The 23,795-nt window shown below is 38.5% G+C and overlaps 1 protein-coding gene across 8 annotated transcripts in view; it reads right to left on the bottom strand.

Moving 5' to 3' along the window:
* Positions 1–23,795, bottom strand: part of PAPOLA (poly(A) polymerase alpha) — a 65,792-nt gene that overhangs the window by 38,685 nt on the left and 3,312 nt on the right. For all 8 annotated transcript variants that reach the window (XM_005562169.4, XM_005562172.4, XM_005562173.4 and 5 more), the window contains exons 2-6: positions 9,796–9,969; positions 8,916–8,982; positions 4,019–4,100; positions 1,554–1,663; positions 1,082–1,135 (exon numbers count right to left, since the gene is read on the bottom strand). In XM_005562169.4, coding sequence (XP_005562226.1) covers positions 1,082–1,135; positions 1,554–1,663; positions 4,019–4,100; positions 8,916–8,982; positions 9,796–9,969 — 487 coding nt within the window. The remainder of the gene's footprint in view (positions 1–1,081; positions 1,136–1,553; positions 1,664–4,018; positions 4,101–8,915; positions 8,983–9,795; positions 9,970–23,795) is intronic.

The following is a 23,795-nucleotide window of genomic DNA, read 5'->3' as shown; positions in this document are numbered from 1 at the left end:
AACTAACACATTAAATGCTTTAAGTAGCCATCTAACTTTCCATCTTGATCCTGTACCGTTTACAAAGTTAGGTCAGGTCTCCTTCCAAAAAAATGTCCTCTTTGTCAGTAATATTCTTTTAAGGAAAATGAGGCATCACCTTATACTTTATATTACAGATTATTTTTACATTTACTTAAAACACTGACAGTAAATCAAAACTACATGAACTTGATAATCTCTTACCAAATGTAACATTTTATGTCTACTTATTAAGGTCAGCCACTTGACTTTTCATAAAATACAGAGTTGAGCATCTTACGCAGCAACCTTAGAAGCAGCCATTTTTTTTTTTGCAAAATAGCACAACAGTGATTTATCTTTTTATTTTTTAAAGAGATGAAGTCTTGCTATGTTGCCCAGGCTAGATTTAAGGGCTCAAGAGATCCTCCTGCAGCAGCTTCCTGATAGGTGCACATCACTGTGCCCAGCTTCAATAAATTATTTCTCTTACAGTTTCCAAACTGTTACAATCTTCACTTTATTATCTCTGACTTTCCAGTACCATTCGGTACAGCAAAAGTAATGAATTACTAAAGCTGCTTCACTGTCAACTTTATTCTCATCACTTTAATTACACACACGGAAAGCAGCAAGAAGAAATGAACATCTCAAGAATTTGAGTCCATAAATCCTCCCCTATTGGAAAACATTTCAGCACTGACACTTTCCTCCCAATTTTTAAATGAAGTCAAAGCAAAGTGTTACTTGCAAAAATACATTATGCTACTGCCTTAATGAGACTAAAAGCACACAAAACTGGCATATGGAAAAGCTACCAAAAAAACTTTTTTGTAATAGCATTTCAATCTTAAGGTTTCATTACTTCTGTTTTAGCTCCAAATTTCACTTGGCATTTTTAAAAAGACTTAAAATGGTATATTCTACAAACAACAGGCAGTCACTTCCATTTAAAAGCCTTAATCATTAATATCAACCAACTACTAATTGTAAACTTTAAAATAAACCAAGTTCTTAACCTATATCAATCAAAATTAGTGACAGCACATAGCAAGAACTGTCAATTTGAACTATACCTTACCTCTATACCATCAAAACAGAGTTTAATAACTGGTACGAATGCCTCTTCAACAGCCTATAAGAAAAGTAAACAAGTTTAGGGTCTCTGAAACTACATTTTAGGCCTCTACTAGTTTTAGTACGCTAGCAAAACACCTGACACAAAAATAGCTAGCTTTAAGGCTGAGCTCTTGAATTGGACAAATCAGATCAGAAATCAAGGTTCAAACATTTGATTTCACCCACTCATCAGATGTATGACTGCAGCCAGATTATTTCATATTTATTTTGTTTGCCTCAATTTCCTAATCTGTTAATGAGTTTATAATTTTACACTTGCTGTAAAGAATAAAACACAAACACATATGCCAAGTGCTTAGAAGGGTTTGGTAAACTGCAAGAACTCAATAAATGATGGCTGTATCATAAAATTCACTCAACTGACTAAATGAAAGTTCATAACTCCTCCCATTACACCCCGAACATTTACGCACTCTTAAATCTTTTACTTCTTCCTGTAATTTCAACTTATCATAGAATGAGGTGAAAAAGTCACTTCGATCAACATGTCTTGGTGCAACACACAACGCATCAATATCAGCACCTAAAAAAAATTAAGCCCATCAACCACTAATTAATATTACAAGAAAATTATTTTGCATCCTATCATGGTAGTATTTGATGTTGAGAATCTGTTTAACATATTGGTGAGCTTCTAGAAACTTACTAAAAATTACCAGTCAATGGAGGACAAACATGATTTTAATTGATGGGGTGTATTTTGATCCTGCAGCATCCTCTATTTATAGTGGCCCAGATAAACTGGGAGCCCAAAGAAAGATGGTTCAGCAAGTACTTTCATGGAGAGGGAATTATTCAAACATACACCCAACATCTTGATGTCATTAGTCATAGCCATGTTCATTGGTTAAACAAAAACATAGTTTTCCTCTATGTACAACGTGTTTGGTGCTTATACGCTCTCTACCAGGCCCCTAAATGGGACCTACAAAATAAACTTCAAGCAGAAGAATCCAAAGAGGTAGACAATGGTAAAATATTTGTCATTAATTCAGTGCTTGATAAGAGGCCAGCACTGAGTACATAGGCAGAATTTTAAAAAGGAGAATTAAAATCAACTAATTGGGGTCACAAAGGGGAGAGATTAATGTGGAATCAGGTCAAGAGTCATTTTCCTAAAAGCCAAGATGTTGAGGTATGACTCTGAAAGCTATTTATTATAATAGAATATTCAAGAACAGGAGGAAGGTTGTATAGCACACAGGATATATCAAAAGTAATGTACTAATGGGACAGAGTGATGGGAGATAGAGAAAGGGAAGGATACTAGAAAACAGACAACACTAACCTGGCAGATACAGTTCATGGTTAAAGAATACAGCCTCGGCTGGGCGTGGTGGCTCATGCCTGTAACCCCAGCACTTTGGGAGGCCAAGGCAAGTGGATGGCTTGAGCCCAGGAGTTCGAGACCAGCCTGGGCAACATGGCAAAATCCTGTCTCTACCAAAATAAAATAAAAAAATTAGCCAGGCATGGTGGCGTGTGCCTGTAGTCCCAGCTACTCAGGTGGCTGAGGTCTGAAAATCACCTGAGCCCAGGAGGTGGAGGGTGCAGTAAGCCAAGACTGTGCCACTGCATCCAGCCTGTGCAACAGAGTAAGACCCAAAGACAGTAGAGCCTCAGGATGTGTGAGTTGTCACTACCCTGCCAGGAGAAGGCTGAGAAGAACTGTTCAAGCTTTACTGCCTCTTTTAGTCTCAGGCTTCTGTTTGTTATGTGAGAATAACAATACTGGAAGAACTAAATAAGATAATGAAGATCCCAGTGCTCAGTGAAAGAAAAGAAGCTCAATAAATGTTCTTTAGGCCGGGCGCGGTGGCTCAAGCCTGTAATCCCAGCACTTTGGGAGGCCGAGACGGGCGGATCATGAGGTCAGGAGATCGAGACCATCCTGGCTAACACGGTGAAACCCCGTCTCTACTAAAAATACAAAAAACTAGCCGGGCGAGGTGGCAGGCGCCTGTAGTCCCAGCTACTCGGGAGGCTGAGGCAGGAGAATGGCGTGAACCCGGGAGGCGGAGCTTGCAGTGAGCTGAGATCCGGCCACTGCACTCCAGCCTGGGTGACAGAGCAAGACTCCGTCTCAAAAAAAAAAAAAAAAAAAAAAATGTTCTTTGCCGTGGTAACATTTTTATTGTGTATTTATCTGCATAGAGGAAATAACTACAAGTATAAACTATTAACTGATTATCAATGGCTATGAACACACATTTTTGGGGTTTTTGCTTAGCTATATTTTATAATTTGTCTATAAAGGTATTAGCGGGGGCATCCACGAGGTTTTCTTAAAAGCTGGAATTCGTTTTTGTTCTATTTCCAGAATGATATTCTGCTGGTGAGGGAAAATGATATACATGTAGATAGCAGCACTGTCCAAAAGAGCTCTCCAACAGAAAAACTACTCTATATCTGTACTTTCCAATGCAGTAACCACTAGACATATGTGGCTACTGAACATATAAAATGCGGCTACCTCTACTGAAACTCTGAATTTTTATTTTTTTTTATTTTTGTTTCTTGAGACGGGGTCTTGTTCTGTCACCCAGGCTGAAGTGTAGCAGTGCAATCACAGCTCACAGCAGCTTTGACCTCCCTGGGCTCAAGCAATCCACCTGCCTCGGCCTCCCAAAGTTCTAGGATTATAGATATGAGTCTCCACACTAAGCTAATTTTATTTAATCTTAATACTACTTTTGGATAGTGGCGATACAGAAGTCAGCATTATTTTACATCTTTCTTACTGAAAATTTAGACTCCTCAAAGCACTCTCTCTTCCACGCAAGCCTAAGCTATATGATACACAAGTAACTGAGATGGGTATGTCATCACGTTTAAGAACTAAAGGGTCCCTTTCTAGGAAAAATGAAATAAAACTTACCTTTTGTATGCACTCCTAATCTGTAAGATCCAAATGTAAAAATTTTTCCTCCAACATTTTCAATTACAGATTGTGGAAGATTCTGTTGAAACAAAAAATGGTTATTTTGCCAGTGGAGCACAAGGGCAACTATTCAAATGACACTACACTTGGGTGGGGGAGTGGATCCCAAGAAAGATTACAGTATAAATTTATATAAAGGGTATTCAAAGTCTATAAAAGCTCTTTAAAAATACCAGCCCCTCAAATCAATCATATTTGAAATTCAAACAATTTTCAACTTTTAAAGAAGTTTATTCTTTATTGTTAGATTTTTGCCCTATTTCTAGAAACTGCTATAAAGAAGACTGTGATTGAGAAGATCACGTAATCCCACAGGAGCACATTAGAATCAGGGACTTTATTCATGACAAAGATGCTGTACATAAAATGAATCATCAATTTAGAGTATAATAAAAACACATTCTGATCACTTTAAAGAAAAAGATTATATTCAACGATTTTTACCAAATATCCCAAAGCATATTAGAGTATTTTTTTTATCATATCAAAAGTGACTTGAAAGCCAATACCAGCCACGCGCAGTGGCTCACGCCTATAACCCCAACACTTTGGGAGGCTGAGACGGGCCAACTGCTTGAGCCCAGATTGAGACCAGCTTGGGCAACATGTGAAACCCCATCTCTACAAAAAATGTGTTAAAAATTAGCTGGGCATGGTGGCGTATGCATATAGTCCCAGCTAATCAGGTGGCTGAAGTAGGAGGATTGCTTGAGTCTTACAGGTCGAGGCTGCAGTGAGCCATGATCACACCACTACACTCTAGCCTGGGCGACAGAGTGAGCCCCTGTCTCAAAAAAAGAGAAGAGGAAGGCAAAGAAGGGAAGGGGAAGGGGACAGCAAAGCAGAGAAGAGAAAGCCCATATTGGTAAATAATTGCTTAGTTTTTTAGATTTCCAAAAGGCTTTGGTGAAGTAATTTAGAAACAGCTAAATTTACTTTTCTTACTCAGAAAGAGTAGAGTCACCAGGAAGAGGGAGAAAGCATTCAAAAACTGCATTCCTAGCCCTGGCACTAGTGTAAAATCCCAGGCTTTACAGTTTAGTATTCAATGGCCCTGCTCATAAGAATGACAAGGTCTGTACAAACAAAAACAATTTTAGTAAGTGTTTAGTCAATATTTCCTCTTACCTAACTCCTCGGTATAATAAAGTATCTATTCAGTACCAAAACATGTAAAAGACCACCTCCCCACCCCCTCAAAAAAAAAAAAAAAGAACAGGCCAGGCGCGGTGGCTCAAGCCTGTAATCCCAGCACTTTGGGAGGCCGAGACGGGCGGATCACAAGCTCAGGAGATCGAGACCATCCTGGCTAACACGGCGAAACCCCGTCTCTACTAAAAACACAAAAAATTAGCCGGGCGAGGTGGCGGCGCCTGTGGTCCCAGCTACTCGGAGGCTGAGGCAGGAGAATGGCGGGAACCCGGGAGGCGGAGCTTGCAGTGAGCTGAGATCTGGCCACTGCACTCCAGCCTGGGCGACAGAGCGAGACTCCGTCTCAAAAAAAAAAAAAAAAAAAAAAAAGAACATAAAATGAAGTGCTATTTCATACTCCAAAAAACCCTAAAGACAAGTTCTAAAGAGTGAGATCCCACCTCAGCCACCTGATTAGCTGGGACTATATGCATACGCCACCATGCCCAGCTAATTTTTAAAACATCTTTTGTAGAGACGGGGTTTCACATGTTGCCCAAGCTGGTCTCAATCTGGGCTCAAGCAGTTGGCCCATCTCAGCCTCCCAAAGTGTTGGGGTTATAGGCGTGAGCCACCGCGCGTGGCTGGTATTGGCTTTCAAGTCACTTTTGATATGATTAAAAAAATACTCTAATATGCTTTGGAATATTTGGTAAAAATCATTGAATATAATCTTTTTCTTTAAAGCGATCAGAATGTTTTTTTAAGAGCATATTTAATCATCACTATAGAAAATAGACAAGTTATGTATGTAATGCTGTCTTTTTTTTTTTTTTTTCTGAGACAGAGTCTCACTCTGTCCCCCAGGCTGGAGTGCAATGGCACAGTCTCAGCTCACTGCAACCTCTGCCTCCTGGATTCAAGTGATTATCCTGCCTCAGCCTCCTGAGTAGCTGGGATTACAGGTGCACACCACCACACCCGGCTAATTTTTGTATCTTCAGTAGAGACGGGGTTTCACCATGTTGGTCAGGCTGGTCTTGAACTCCTGACCTCGTGATAAGCCCGCCTCAGCCTTCCAAAATGTTGGATTACAGGCGTGAACCACTGGTGCCCAGCTGTAATGTTGTATTTCTTAAAAGTAAGCAAAGCCTTTGTCTTCCTTTGTTTAGATATTTTAAAACCTCAATGGCAACGCTGACCTGGTTATTTAAAATTAGCCAGCAAGATGTGTGCAGAAGTAGCCTACAAAGGAGATGAAGTAGAAACTATCTTAAAACACTGGTCCACAGACTTCTCTATTAAGACATAACAGCCTTTTGAAGAATACTCTCCAATGGTACTTTCTGCAAGGATGTAAACATTCTGTCACTGCTACTCATCACTGTTGAGCACCTGAAATGTAACTAGTGTAGTCAAGAATCTGAATGTTTAATTTTGATTAATTTTAATTTCCATTTAAATACTCACGTGGCTGGTGACTAGTATATTATAAACTACACTTATAGATATTAGTATGTTTATACCTATTATCATCATTGTAACCCAGAAATTTAAGATTTCTTAATTCAGGTCATGGAAAAACATTTTCACTTGCGAAATCTTTTTTTCATTTTAAAGTTCAGAGTATTAGATGTCAAACATACCCCCCAAAAAATCTTATTTTCTATTAGAAACTAAAATCAGTAAGAAATACGTGGTACATAAAGTCCACAATTTAGAATACTACATTTGCTGAAGTTTAATTTCTATTTTGAAATATACATATACATTGCTTTAAGCAAACAGTCCTATAAATTTGACTAAAACCAAAAGACTACAACTTTTCTTCTAAGATGACACCCTCTTCTCCCTGCTCTATGAAATTTTTCCTTTACCCTTGGTTCTCTTTTCAACCTTTCAGTAATATTATAAACATGGATTTTGCACTACCCTGGAAAAATTACCACTATGTTATTTTTTTAAATGGGTCAAACTCCATATACAACTCTACAAAAACATTTTCTCTACCAGAAGAATCCTAGCCATGTACTTATGAGTTGTATGTACAAGTATTCATAATGAAGAGTTAGAAATTCAAAGGGGCCGGGGCAGTGGCTGACCTCTGTAGTCCTGGCACTTTGGGAGGCCAAGGCAGGCAGATATCTTAAGCCCAGGAGTTTGACACTAACCTAGGCAACATGGTGAAAAGCCATCTCTACAAAAAATACAAAAAATTAGCCAGGCGTGGCGACCCCCGCCTATAGTCCCAGCTACTCGGGAGGCTGGGGTAGGAGGATCGCCTGAGCCCGGGAGGCAGAGGATACAGTGAGCTAAGATCATGCCACTGCACTCCAGTCTGGGCAACAGAGGGAGACCCCGTCTCAAAAAAAAAAAAAAAAAAAAAAAGAGGCTGGGAACACGCCTGTAATCCCAGCACTTTGGAAGGCCGAGGTGGGCAGATCATCTGAGGCCAAAAGTTTGAGACCAGCTGGTCAACATGGCAAAAGCCCATCTTTACTAAAATACAAAATTAGCTGGGTATGGTGGCACACACCTGTAATCCCAGCTACTTGAAGGACTGAGGCAGGAGAATCAGTTGAATGCGGGAGGCAGAGGTTGCAGCTAGCCAAGATCGTGCCACTGCACTTCAGCCTGGGCGACTGAGTGAGACTGTCTCAAAAAAAAAAAAAAAAAAGAAAGAAAGAAAGAAAGAGGTTAGGTGCAGTGGCTCACGGCTGTAATCCCAAGCACTTTGGGAGGCCAAGGAAGGCGGATCACTTGTGGTCAGGAGCTCAAGACCAGCGTGGCCAACATGGAGAAACTCCGTCTCTACTAAAAATAAAAACAATAGCTGGGCATGGTAGCACCTGCCTGTAATTCCAGCTACTCAGAAGGCTGAGGCATGAGAATCCCTTGAACCTAGGAGGTGGAGGTTGCAGTGGCACCACTGCACTCTAGCCTGGGTGACAGAGTGAGACTCTGTTTCAATAAGAAAGAAAAAAGGACAAAGAATGTTATTATAGAAAACTAAATAGGCCAGGCAGTGGCTCATGCCTGGAATGCTAGCACTTTGGGAGGCCAAGGTGAGAGGACTGCTTGAGGCCAGGAGTTTGAGATCAGTCTGGGCAACAAAGCAAGACCCTACATATACCATTAGCCAGGTGCGAAGGGACATGCCTATAGTCCCAGCTACTTGGGAGGCTAAGGCCAGGAGGATTGCTTGAACTCAGGAATTTGAGGTTACAGTGCACTATGATGGTGTCACTTGCACTCCAGCTTGAACGACAGAGCGAGACCCTGTCTCTTAAAAACAAAAACACTAAATAAACAAATATTCAGTTTGAAAAATACCTGAAAATCTTTTTTAAAAACTGTGGCAGAATTTCTTAAAAGGCAACAAGATTCTCAAATGTTTAAAGCACCTTTTTAGAGAAACATCCATCATTTCTGCGAAGAGTGTGAGCAGTTTACAATTACTGAGTTTCAGTTTTCAAATGTTCCAAACAAACAGTACTTATTTTTAAAAATTGCTTAACTCAGTTCAGTTTTTCCTGCTTCCAAATTAACTAGAAAAGTAATGTAAAATCTGTTATCAATAGTCTAAAATTGACTCCACATTAAAGACTCTAAATCTACTCAAATAAGGACAGGTTACATAAGACATTTGCTGTGTTCAGTCGGCTATATACCAATTATTTTATACACAAAAAAGTTGCCTTACCTTGCTTTCACTGATTTCTCGTATCCACTCTTTTACCAGGTTATTTAGTTTTCCCAAAATTAAAATCCTGTTGATAAAACAATTATCAATCAAGTATTCCAGATCATTACTGATTAAGTTTCTCAAAGTTTTAAATAGGCATTCTTCCTAAATTATGATTTTTTAAGTGATCAGAAACACAGTATATTGTAGTTAGCACGTGCTCGCGCGCGCGCGCTCTCTCTCTCTCTCTCTCTCTCTCTATATATATATACGGGCACTGTTACACTGAGTAAGGTATTCCTCTTTCTCCAGACAATTCAGTACTATAATAACCAAAAGCATTAAAAAATCAGAATTATTGCTTTAAAAAAATAAACAACATCAAAATTAAGGGAAGAGAACTCTATGTAGAAAATAAAGTTTTCAGCCGGTTATGGTGGCTCACACCTGTAATTCCAACACTTTGGGAAGCCAAGGCGGGCAGATCACCGGAGGTCAGGAGTTCAAGACCAGCTTGGCCAACATGGTGAAACCCCATCTCTACTAAAAATACAAAAAATTAGGCAGGCGTGGTGGCGGGTACGGGCGTGGTGGTGGGTGCCTATAATCCCAGCTACTCGAAAGGCTGAGGCAGAAGAATCGCTTGAACCCAGGAGGCGGAGGCTGTGGTGAGCCAAGATCGTACCATTGCACTCCAGCCTGGGCAACAAGAGGAAGACTCTGTCTCAAAAAAACAAAAAAAAGTTTTCTCTCTTAAGTATCGCTCTTCTCTGAAACAGATATATAGATCTGGGCAAATAACCCTGGCCTTCTGAGTGAGTACAGAATGCCTCAAAATCAGTTTATGTTAACATCAATAAAAATTTCCAAGTTAAAAAAATACAGAATATCTATTTACCTGCGCTGCAGTTCCTCTTCCTCTTCGAAAACCCCAAAGGGTTTCAATGTCTCAATTAGTTTCTGTGTAAGTATGCAGTCAGTCTCCTTGGGGGCTGCTAAGCTGATAGGAGAAGTAATGCCATAGTGCTTCTGTGGCGGCTGTGTTTGTTGTGATCCCTGTGTTGTAACTGGACTGTAAATAAAATTGGATAAAATTACTCCCAAAAGAATTCTACAATTTGAAACAAATCAGCATGACCAGAAAAACTAACTTAGTAACACATATTTCTAAACATGATTGGTTCCCTGCAATACCCCCAAAATTTTTATGACAAAAAGTGACCAAAAGCAAGTGACCAAAAAGAGAAAATTCTACCCCAAGGATTTTAACTCTGTCACTACTTAAACACCTAAGTTAGAATCCAGACCAAATACACTGCTAGAGAAAACACTATCCAGAATATAGTAAACTTCTGTAAAATTTCACCTCTTGAAAATAAGCCAAAATCTGTTTCTTAAACATTGATAAACACGCTACAAAAATGTTATTTTACCAATATAAGACATTCCCCAAATGAAACCTGGCATCTGACTCACAATGAACGAAGTTCATAGATAATGAAGCAAATAGCATAACAAAATTTGAAGGGAAAGAACTGTATTCACCCTAGGCTTGTTAATGATCTTTTAAAGAGATTTACACTTCAATAATGATGCTAGTCTAAAAGGTTTCTTTTACACACACACAGCTACATTTTTATCCATCTTAAGATAAGTTCCAAATTTGTAAAAAGGCATAGCATGCTTTAAATGCTTTGGAAATAAATTTGACTCAATCTTTTTTCATAATTTTTTTCATTAAATTAACTTTAAAAAGTCAACACAATATTTTTAAACTAACAGTTGAATAACATACAAAACCAAGTATATGATAAGGAAAGACCCCAAATCTGGATTAGTTATTTCTTCCAAATTCCATTCCTTAAGAAATTAAGTGTTTATAGGCCAGGTGTGGTGGCTCACACCTGTAATCCCAGCACTTTAGGAGGCTGAAGTGGGAGAAAGGCTTGAGCCCAGGAGTTGAGGCCAGCCTGGATAACATGTTGAAACCCCGTCTCTACTAAAAAAAAAAAATGTTTTTTACACACACACACACACACAGCTACTTTTTATTTTTTGAGATGGAGTCTCACTCTGCCACCCAGGCTGGAGTACAGTGGCGCGATCTCAGCTCACTGCAACCTCTGCCTTCCGGGTTCTACTGATTCTCCTGCCTCAGCCTCCCGAGTAGCTGGGATTACAGGTGCATGCCATCACACCTGGCTAATTTTTGTATTTTTGGTAGAGACAGGGTTTCACCATGTTGGCCATGCTGCTCTCAAACTCCTGACCTCAAGTGATCTGCTCCCTTTTGCCTCCCAAAGTGCTGGGATTACAGGCATAGGCCACCAAGCCCAACCACAGCTACTTTTTTACCAAGTTCTAAATACAATTTCTACTTTATAAGTTAAAGTGTGATAATCTACATAAGCAATAAAGTGCTAAATCTAAGAATGCTATACAGGTAAGGCTTATGATGCATTTACTACACAAATCCACTGGGTTCTGGTCTATACTGCGACTGCTAGACTGTTCTGTAATTTGTCTTGTGATATCAACACAGATCTAAGAATGCCAGGAAGCCCATACTGTATGTTACTAATTAGCTGCTGGACTGCATGTCATCTGTTTACTGTTGCCTGGTCTAGTTACATACTGTCTTAATTTTAATTCAGATTTTATAACAGCATTTACTGAATAAATACGAATCAGACATATCTCTTGCAGAAATTAATTCACGTTGGATCGTTTCCTCTTGCCCCTTTAATCTAAGCTGCATAGCTACTCGATACAATGTTCATCCACATCAGCACTAAGCATTTGCTGAAGACTTGCAAAAAGCATGGTGTCTCACACTTGTAATCACAGCAAACTTTGGGAGGCCGAGGAGGGCAGATCATTTGTGGCCAGGAGTTCAAGACCAGCCCAGCCAACAAGGCGAAAACCCATTTCCACTAAAAATACAAAAATCAACCAGGTGTGATGACATGCTGTACTCTCAGCTACTCAGGAGGCTGAGACCGGAGAATCGTTCTAACCCAGGAAATGGAGGTTTGCAGTGAGCCAAGATCATGCCACTGCACTCTGGCCTGGGCAACAAAGCAAAACTTCACCTCGGAAAAAAAACAAAACAAAACGTATTTGCTGAAGACGAAATAAAAATGTTCTGTTTTCTAATCGTATGCAGCACCTACTGCACTCTGGCCTGGGCAACAGAGCAAAACTCCACCTCAAAAAAAAAAAAAAGTATTTGCTGAAGACGAAATAAAAATGTTCTGTTTTCTAATCATATGCAGCATCTCCTAAGGTTAAAATATACACATGAAGTATAACTGAATTCATAATGTCTTGGTCATTACACACAGGTTTTTTTTCCCCCTAGTTTTATTGAGGTATTGACATACCAAAAATACTGAACGTAATTAATGTATATAATCTGGTAAGTTTGGACATATGCGTACACTTGTAGTTCCATTAGCATAATCAAGGTAATAAACACATCCATTACCTCCAAAAGTTTCCCTGTGTGCCCCTCTGGTTTTCTGCCGTAAGAGCACGGAACTTGAGATCACTCTTTTTTCTTTTTTTTTTTTTTTTTTTACTTTTTTTTTTTTTGAGACGGAGTCTCGCTCTGTCGCCCAGGCTGGAGTGCAGTGGCGCGATCTCGGCTCACTGCAAGCTCCACCTCCCGGGTTCACGCCATTCTCCTGCCTCAGCCTCCCGAGTAGCTGGGACTACAGGCGCCCACAACCACGCCCGGCTAATTTTTTTGTATTTTTAGTAGAGACGGGGTTTCACCGTGGTCTCGATCTCCTGACCTTGTGATCCGCCCGCCTCGGCCTCCCAAAGTGCTGGGATTACAGGCGTGAGCCACCGCGCCCGGCAGAGATCACTCTTAAATTTTCAAGTGCACAATACAAACTATGCTTACCACCTATCCTAATGTAATTGTATTATCTTGTGTTATTCATTGCTTCATGAGTTTTTCTTAGTAAACTACAGTCCTTCACAATTATCCTGGGATTATGAATGCTTTCATAAATGATTTTAACATGAGTAAAGCCAGAAAAAAGAAGTGTAAAAACTTCATTTTGTCTAGGCTAGATCTGGTTCAAGCAAGGAAAGCTTGTAAGTCAAGTATAAGCTGAAATCGTATTTTTGTAGCCTCAAGCAATAAATCTCTATTTTTGTTTTGTGCAAGTAATATGTTTCTCTGCATTCTTTTCCATTCTCAAGGAATTAAATTCATTACCAGTTCAGTTTGGATCATTAAAAAAACAGAGTATCCATTGTAAGATTCCTCTATCTTTCCCATTTTTTTCTTATCCAAATCTTCAGACTTTCATTGTCATAATAAACAACGCTTGGAAAGCTCCTGTCTACTTTAACTTTCTCACTAGAATGTTAGAATACAGGCCCTGATTTCTAAACGTGCACAAGATTTGCTCAGCCTAATTTGAAAAAATATTGATTACACTAACATTTTGATAGGGAAATAAATCACATGCAAGCTGGAAATTTTTATTTACTTTATTCCAAATGTAGGCACATCATCCAGCCTCAGTATTACTTTGTGTCAATATAAAACCACATGTATTCCACCTAATTCAAGAAAGAACATATATGGGCCAGGAACCGTGGCTCATGCTTATAATTCCAATGCTTAGGGAGGCACGGCAGGGGAAAATCACTTGAAGTCAGGAACTGACCAGCCTGGGCAACACAGCGAGACAGTCATCTGTATGAAAAATAAAAATTAGCTGGGCTTAGTGGCACAAGCCCATAGTCCTAGCTACTCCGGAGCCTGAGGCAGGAGGATGGCTTGAGCCCAGGAGTTTGAGATAGGAGCCCAGGAGGGAGGGAGGGAGGGAAGAAGGAAGAGAGGGAGAGATGGAGGGAAGGAGAGGATGGAAGGGGAAGGAAGGAAAGAAAGTAAAGGAAAAACTATGTAACAAGACCTACCAAATAAAAAAAAAACAAATGCATACTCTGAAATTTACAAGATACTTGTGTATCCAATAAAAATGGCTCAGCATGAGCTTAAGGAGCTAGACTAAGAATTCCAGACTCCCAGATATTTCAAATGTCCAAAATGTCCAAAGTAGAAACATTAAACATTATAACACTTTAAATGAAAGTGAAGATTTTCCATTTAACATTAGAAATAAAGTAGAATGATAAAACAGTTTAAGAAATCTTTTTGTTGCTGTTCTCCTTCCAACAAAACAAAACTATATACTCCAATATTGGGCAATCTGGAACATAAACCTCCAAAGATTAAGGATTCTTCTGCCTTATATATGCACTGACACTCTCCTGGAACCATACACCAGACAGCTACCAACCCCAAGAATGCAAAGTTCTTCCTCCCATTTTTGAACGCACTAGACATCTATCCATTCTAGAAACATTTTACCAGTATTTAATTTTCTTCAGATACTATTGTACTTCGAAAAATAAACTTCTATAACTTATGTAACACAAAAACAAAAAACACAAACCAGACATATAGCTGCAGTATTTGTGATTCCTTAAAATGTCTTCCTGGTTTTTAATATCAAGAACACTGTGCTTTGCTTGAGCAACTGGTCCATTTTCATCTCACCAATATAATTAGTATTTACCTTTAGGGTACCGCCTGAATTTTTAGAGTGTGACTGGCAGCCATCTAGCAAGCTCTCTACTCTATAAAAATACAAAAATTACTGTATTTCCTTAAGAACTATTTTTAGTAACCCAATTTTTTGCTCCATTGTGTATCTATCCTTATTCTTCCTTTTCATCCACATCTAATGCAAACATCTTGTCAGTTTTTAATATTATGACTAAAGCATTCTTAAAAGTTTTCATCCTTTCTGGATCAGAGTTACACATAAATACATACCTACATATAATAGTACATATATGAATTCTGCCCCCTCTCAAAACCACAAAAGACAGCCAAACACTCCTCCCCTACAAACACCTTTTTTTTTACTGGTTCAAGGTATTGTATAAAGAATTTTCAGAACTCTTCTCTCCTTAGAATATGCAGAGTTTTCTTTATAATATTTAAATTATTTTCATCAAGGCAAAGTTCACATAGAACACATGCCTTTTAATTGTTTTAGCATTCTATGTAACAATTCCTTTTCAACTATTCTAGTTCTAACTCTTGGCAATCGTGGTTCCAACTCCTTTCCTTCTACTCCTTTGTCACATGGTTCCACCAGGCATACTACTACTAAGTATGTCTTCCTAAAATACAACTGTATACTAAAAAACTGTAACTTCTGGTAATGGCATTCAAGACAGACTACAAAGTCTGGTCTCAACTCAAAAATAATCTGATAAAAAAGGGAGAAAGCAAGCCTGATTCCACTTCTACTCGTCGTATTACTCTGGTTTCATTTCTGCCACTAGTTATATTATTCTTGGTAAGCTGCATCTCTGTGGATTTACCTTAGAATTATTATATCTCTTCGTTACTTTGGATAACAAACTAGGAATTTTACAAGTACAGCATATAACACTAACAAGAAGTTTCCAAATACAAAAGTTTTTAGACCAAAGCTGAGACACAGGTCTTTCCTTTCCCCATTCAGGGCTGTCAAGATGACTCTAATTAGGATAAATATCTAGGAACTTAGAATAGTGACATTTTTGTTGACTGTTGGCTGTTTTGGCGGGATATTTGTTTCAAAAGGTTAGACATTCAACTTAACTAATACATACAATCTCAACTATCAAGAACCACCTTGGTACAGTAGTTAGAAATCTAATGCAAACAGTGCAAGTTCCTATGATTTGTTAACTGGAGTTTAATGGTCATACATTCAAATAGGCAAAGTATGATCATCTTCGCACATACAAAGATCCCATTTCAAGTCAGTGAAGACGACTATGAAATACTTGAATGGCCTTGATTGTCCATAGTAAAATCTAAATCCCAGATGCTATTTCAAAAATATTTAAAAAGCATAAAGGCACTAAAAGAAAATAAAAAACATTTTCAGAGCCTTACTCAAGCAAGACACAAAACGCAAAAGCCATAAAAACAGGTTTACTTGTATCAAAATATTCCAACTTTTATATAGTAACAATATAGCACATAAGGAAAGTTAAAGCAAATGATAAAAGGAGAAAATACATGCAACTTATGTCAAAACAGTAATAGTCTGAATACATAAAGAATTCATCAATTTTTTAAAAAGTTTCACTGCATATCAGGGAAGCAAATTAACACAACCAGATAATGAAAAACAAAATTTAATGTATGTGGTAAGAATGAAAGACCAAAAAACCTCCAATGTTGGCAATGGTGTAAAAAAAAAAAAAAAAATGAGCCCTTATTCATCAGGATGAAAGCAAACTTGTTACATCATTTTAAAAAGCAATCTGGTATTTATCAAAATTAAAAATGCACATACCAATTTTAAAAGTTTGTCTAGCAACTTTATCTCCAGCGATCTACTTATTACAGAAATACTAGGACAGAAATACTAGGGCAGAAGGCTCAAACTGAAAGCCCTGAAGTTGGAAGACATATTCTCTTTAATCACACATTTTTAAGCTATAAAATATTACATAAAAAGCTAAATCCCCAGGCCTGGTGCAGTGGCACAGACCTGTAATACCAACACTTTGGGAGGCTGAGGCAGGAGGATCCCTTGAGCCCAGGAGTTTGAGACCAGCCTGGGCAACATAGAAAGACCCCATCTGTACAAAAAGTTTAAAAATTAGCCAGCTGTAGGGGCATGCACCTGTAGTGCCAGCTACTCAGAAGGCTGAGGCAAGAGGATCTCTTGAGCCCAGGAAGCTGAGGCTGTAGTGAGCCGTGATCACATCACTGCAATCCAGCCTGGGTGACGAGACTCCATCCCCCAAAAAAGCAAAAAACAAACAATAAAAAATATATAAATTTCCAGCCACTCCTAGAGTATGGGTGCAAAGACTGGAAGACAGACCAAAATAGGGACCCAAACTCCGGCACAATAGAAATAAGCTTGAAATGAGCAGTGTCTATCCCAGGGCTATCCCCTAAAAAGGGAGTTCATTTGGTACTTAGTTCATTCATTTGTAAGTTAACTCTCTTGATCTCATAGGTTCTGGAATTTGAACCTTTCTCATAGAACTAACACAGAAAGGTATTCAAGGTTGTTCACTGAGGAGAGTATGCAATGAAGTAAAACTGGAAACCACCTAAATATCCATCAATAAAGAACTGGTTAATTACAGTACATGCTTACAACTTAAAACTATGCCACAATAAAGAAATGAGATAGTACATGTAGCAGCATGCGTATCAGGAGAAAAAAAAGTGGCAGAATATAATTATGATCAGTTGCCATCTACTGAAATTTCAACATATCCCACATATTAAGTCAAGCACTTTACATTATTCCTAAACTTTTCTAACAACTCTTACTATTAAACTAAGAAAGAAGGCTTGACTAAGTTTACTGGACCAGAATATGAACCTAGATATCTGATTTCATAGCCTATAATAATCATCTCTATACTGAAGCACCTCTTTACATCACTTATAATATGTAGTCATATAGATACAGTTTTTTTTTTATTATTGTTTTTAGAGATGGGGTCTTGCTCTGTTGCCCAGGCTGATCTAAACTCTTGAGCTCAGGTGATCCTCCCTCATAGCTCAGATTACAGGCATGCACCATGACACCCAGTTATTTATTTTTAACTCTTTGTATATTATGTCTATAACACATTCATAGAAACACAACCAAGCAGAATTGAGACCATAATATTTTGCCTTATATTTTATAAACTTGTTTCAACTTGTTAAATTATTTAAAGTAGATATTAATAATCTTGCAAAAGTTGAAAGTCAACTAATTCTACCATTCACCATTAAATTAGAATAGTTATAGCAAAGAGGCTAAAATCACCCCTAAAATATCAGCAAGGGGCACCAAATAAATCCTCCAATTAAAATAATTCGCTTTTGGTTATTAGCTAAAAACTCAGTTCATGCTAATTAAAACACTATTTTGTGAAACAAACCAAGATTTTTTAAATAGCTTTTTAGTGCAATACTCTGTGGCTAGAAATAGTAAATCCAAAGCAAATATTGCTTTATTTATTGCTCCAGGAAGCTGCTAGGCCAACCAAGGTTATTAAACATCAACTCAATTTTCCTAAAAGCACTTTTTTCTCATCTACCTTTTGTCAGAAAGTACAGTATTTATTAGGTTGAAATGTACCGAATTCCTAAATATGCATAAAAGACAATGCTAAATAAAATCAGATATACAAAGATGCTTAAGGTAGTCTCTGTTTTCAATGACAATCTCAAATTTAGTCTGGGATTCAGATCCTTAAACAAGTCCAAAGTAGAAGCTTGGAAAAAAAAAATTAAAGAAACAAAGATAAAAACATGACTATGCCAGAAGGTTAAGGTGTACACAGTAAATGATTGGAAGGGAGAAGCGCAATCTAGACAGATGACTACTAACACACAAAAGGACAGAATATCGTATTTCCATTGGTGTTTTCCTCAAATAGTTAATGTTTAAGTACTTTGCATCTCAATTTAATTTTTTTTAACAGAGTCGGAGTCTCACCACGTTGCCCAGGCTGGTCTCAAACGCCTGGGCTCAAGCAATCCTCCCACTTTGACCTCCCAAAATGCTGGGATTACAGGCATGAGCCACCACAGCCCACCTGTGTCTCAATGTATACAAAGCTCATCAGGCACTACTGATAGTAGGCATTTGGAACAAGTTGTGGCCCATGATATTAACAGAGTCAACTGTCCCAATTCATAGCTACTACTTAACAGAAAATGCTTGATGATGTGCATGATGGAGTTAAAACTGAAAGCCAAACTTGCTAATCTTGTTCTTTGGAAGCCATGGGAGAGACTGCAGTAACTGACAGAAGGCACAATTCCCCACAGTACCAGGTGCTGCTGAAAGGTCTCCACCTTAATGTGCTCATTCGAAGGACATGAACAGAAAAGACACAGGGATCTCTCTAAGTATCTCAATGTGCATTAAATATTAATTCTGAGCCAAAATAATACAATCTCCTTTTTAACAAGGTATGCAGCATATGATGATAGTAGTTTAGAGGCAAGAATATTGCCAAAATAACGTATATGCTAAGAAATTAAAAGGCTGGTTAAATGGCCCACCATAAGGTGTTCTGTGTAAGTGGTAATAAAAATATTTAGACCCCACTATGTTCTTAAAAATGTACTGCAGGTGGGCAATCCAGTCAATAGTTAGTAAAGCAGTAGCAGAGGCTCAAAGATGACATAATTGTTTACGCTCAAGGAGAATAAAGCATGTATGATAAAGCCCAAGGCCAAACTGAAAATTCAAGGTTGCTTATGCACAGAAAGGGTACTTGCTGTTCAATTACTACAATAGCCAAGTTATTTTTCCTCACTTCATAAGGGTACTTCCAACTGCCCCTTTGCGCACAAGTGCATGTATTTGTGTGTGTATGTCCCTCTCTCTCATATGGCTAGGACAAAATTAAAAAAAAAAAAAAAGTTGAATTGTGCACTCCTACATCAACTTGCCAAGTACAACTTGAAAATGAAAGAAATGTAAATTTAATAAAGTATGAAACAGGACCTGAAGAAGTATGAAAGAGTGCGAAAATGTATCAGAAAATAGTCAAAATCATAGTAAGTCATAGTGCTACAGATTCATACTACTAATTTCAGGAAATGCAATTTAAATGTTTCTAAGGATCAAAATGACAGAAACACTATACTTGATCAACCCAAAAGTTATAAAAACTGCCATAAAATGCAAGAAGCCAATTTCTGGACAAAATACAGAGGGAATACAAATTTGAAAAATAATTATGTAACAAAAGAGGAAGAAAGAAATCTAACAGAATGCCTCTATTTTTTCTTCCCAAATCCTTAAGTTTCCACAAATGAGATTGCTATACAGTTCAGCAGGCCTACATACAATCCAAAGATTTAAAAAAAAAAAAAAAAAAAAAAGCAACTCCCACAAAAGGTACTGGCCACAAAGTGGGGTCTGTAAGTGGCAAATCTGTGCATGGCTTTAAATAAGAATATATACACAAATAAAGTCACTAAAAGTATAGTCGTGTGCCACATAACAGCATTTTTCAGTCAAGGACAGACCACATATATAACAATGGTCCCGTAACAGTATAAGACCGTATTTTTACTATTCCTTTTGTGTTTACATACATTTAGATACACAAATGCTTCCTAATGTATTACAACTACTTACAGTATTCAGTACAGTAACACGCTGTACAGGTTTACAGCTTAGGAGCAACAGGCTGTATCACACAGCCGAGGTGCATAGTAGGCTATACCATTTAGGTTTGTGTAAGTACACTGTTCCCACAGTAAAATCACCTAACACATTTTTTCAGAATATATCCAATCATTAAGCGATGCACAAGATCTCAGGTTCTATAGTATGTTACATTCTGCGTATACTACAAGTATATACTATATGTTACTTTGGTTTATATACTTTTGTATGTATTTTTCACTATATAAATACTTTGAGATTTAAATGTTATACACACAAAAAACTTGAGCTTGAAAATTATTTCTACTTGAAACTATATAGAGATTCCAACTGGCCAGGCGTGGTGGCTCATGCCTGTAATCTCAGCATTTTGGGAGGCCAAAGCGGGATTGTTTGAGCCCAGGAGTTTGAGACCAGCCTAGGCAACGTGGCAAAACACTCTCACAATAAAAAATACAAAAATTAGCCACGTGTGGTGGTGCATGCCTGTAGTCCCAGATACTCAGGAGGCTGAGGTGGGAGGATCCCTTGAGCCTGGGAGGTCAAACCTGCAGTGAGCCATGATCACACAACTGCATTCCAGCCTGGGTAGCAGTGACACCCTGTCTCAAAAATAAAGACTCCAACTGAGCTAACCACACATGGTTCCCTACAGTGTCCACAGGAAATGGTATAGTGTACTGGAATGAGAATGGAACATGGAATCCAGAGCTGATTTAAGCCCCAATCTACAATTTAGTACCTTTATGACCTCTGTCAAGTATTCTTTTGAGCCTCAACTTTAACCAACTTTTAAGGGAACCAATTACCTCCTATAATGTTGCTGCTTTGTAAATCATAAACTGGCATTGTCCAATTATTTGAAAGCTGCTAAGTAATTAGAACCCTGAACATACAGAATAAAACAGATACACATACCCTCCCAAAATTAGAACTAGCTGAGAAGTCAAATGGTCTCTTTTTACCTGAAAGAAGCTAGCTTTATAAACTTGCCTAGATAAAACTAAAGATGAAATTTAATTGTAATGCTAACCTAAAGTTGACTTAGTTAACCAGGAATAGAATGTTCTGATGAGTCAAAACATTTTTAAAGTCGTTATCAAGCCAGAACTGGCTTCTGCCTTAAGAAAGTGAGGAAAACAATCAGGGATAGGAACTGAGCAGGCTCATAAATTTACTCAACTCCCATACCCTTCCAAGTTCTCTACCAAAAAATATGGACTGAAAATATGTTTCAGGTAAAACACCACATCTCAAAACCATAGTCAACATTTACTGAGCAGCAATTCACTATAAAAACTCCAAATTTTAAAATCTGAGAATCAAAATCTCACAGTTCTGTTATCTTTCCTAAAGGTTATCTAATACATTGTTTTTCACTGACAACAACAAAAAAATTTTATTTAAATCACAGTGGGTTGGGGTGGAGTGGGGTGCAGGTCCATCCCCAGACAGTGTTCAGAAAACCGCCAGAGACCGGGTGTGGTGGGCCTGTAATCCCAGCACTTTGGGAGGCCAAGGCAGGCAGATCACCAGAGGTCAGGAGTTCGAGACCAGCCTGGCCAATACGGCGAAACCCTGTCTCTACTAAAAATACAAAAATTAGCCGGACGTGGTGGCACAGGCCTAATCCCAACTACTCGGTAGGCTGAGGCAGGAGAATCGCTTGAACCTGGGATGTGGGGGTTGCAGTGAGCTGAGCTAGCACCACTAACACTCCAGCCTGGGCAACAGAGCAAGACTCCATCTCAAAAAAAACAAAAAAAACACCAGAGGTGCTGAATGAGCAGCTCACACCACCACTGAAAAGTCTACTTCATCTTGGGGCAGCTGTTCTCAATCAGGATTTCTCAAGTTTTCAAACATTTTGGTCTCAGGACCCCTTTACAACTCTTAAAATGTACTGAGCACTGCAAAGAGCTCTTACTTACATGTATTATGCTTACCAATATCCACTGCATTGGAAATTATAACTGAAAAACTTGTAAAGTATTTATTCATTTAAATAGCAAGAAACTCATTACATGTTAACGTGCTTTAAAAAACTGTTTTCCAAAACAAAAAATTTAGTAAGAATGGCATGCTTTTGCATTTCTGTAAATCTCTTTAATTCTGGCTAAATCAAAGATGGCTGGATTCTCATAGCTGCTTCTGCATTCAATCTGTTGCAACAAATTGTTCTAGTTGAAGCATATGAAGAAAACTTGGCATCAAACCAACATTATAACTGTTTTTGTTTTGTGGAGATGGCTATGTCACCCAGGCTGATCTTGAACTTATAGGCTCAAACAATCCTCCCACCTTGGCCTCCCATAGTGCTGGGAGCAACACTGTAATTGGAAAAGAGCAGTATTTAGTCTTTTCAATTAATTATGGGTAGTCTTCTTTGATACTACACCAGAACTCCCCAAGTGGTAGTTTTGCAAAGATTAGTTACAATACGAAAGTTAAAACCCTATTAATAAACTCTCGGTACTCTGTTGCATTAAAATCTGATTTACCTTGCACTCTGTACCCTTGAATGCATACACGATTTTATTACATCACAAATGGTCATTTGGAAAACTTGGGTTCACTGAATTATACAGGTCTACCAAATATTAAAAAACGTTATTTTTTTAAGCACACATTATACAGCATTGAAACTATATGCATTAATCCACCAATGTCAGCAGAAACATCTTTTAAGTATTGGGAAAAACTGTCAAGCTCATGTCAGAAAAGCAAGCTTTCTAAAATTCTATATTTTGCTTGAAAGCTCAAATTTTTCACTGGCCAGGAATACAGTCGTTTACCTTGAAGTGACAGACTTGCTTTATTCTCATGTAAGTCTCCTAAATACTCAAATATGAATATCCACAGTTCATCACTTGTTCTTTCAGATAAAAACGGAGCTCCATGAAAACACCAGCTTAGCTCACAAATCAACATACAAGTGCTCCTCAAAACCACCATTTTACTCCCCAGTACACAGCTTCACAAGTACTTTCCATGGTCACAGTACATTAAAAAGATAAAGTGTCAAGATTTGATAAAATTAACCTCCTTTTACTGTTTCATCAAAAGCTTTTTTAAACTAGGAGTGTGCAGTCTTTAAGAAATAAAATGACGGCCGGGTGCGGTGGCTCGCGCCTGTAATCCCAGCACTTTGGGAGGCTAAGGTGGGCAGATCACGAGGTCAGGAGATAGAGACCATCCTGGCCAACATGGTGAAACCTCGTCTCTACTAAAAATACAAAAATTAGCTGGGCGTGGTGGCTGGCGTACACCTGTAGTCCCAGCTACTCGGAAAGCTGAGGCAAGAGAATCGCTTGAACCCGGAAGGTGGAGGTTGCAGTAAGCCGAGATTGGGCCATTGCATTTCAGCCTATCGACAGAGTGAGACTGTCAAGAACGAACGAACGAATGAACGAACGAACGGACGACAGCAAGAACGGAAGGAGGGAGGGAGAGAGGAAGGAAGGAAGGAAATGACTATATACAATACCGGATCTCTGCCTTGATTGTTCCTATGATGGATACAGCATTTCCCACCACTGCTTTTGCACTATAAGTACAAATGTTGAAAGACAAAACATCTCAGTAACATGAAAACTGTTTTAATATTATGGACCCTCTTTAAGATCTCAGTGGTCCCCCTCCCCAAGCATCCACAGATCAC

Source organism: Macaca fascicularis, chromosome 7 (genome assembly GCF_037993035.2).
Source record: "Macaca fascicularis isolate 582-1 chromosome 7, T2T-MFA8v1.1".
Lineage (NCBI taxonomy): Eukaryota > Metazoa > Chordata > Mammalia > Primates > Cercopithecidae > Macaca > Macaca fascicularis.
The sequence above is the reverse complement of the archived record's forward strand: the minus strand, read 5'-3'. Positions and strand labels throughout refer to the sequence as shown.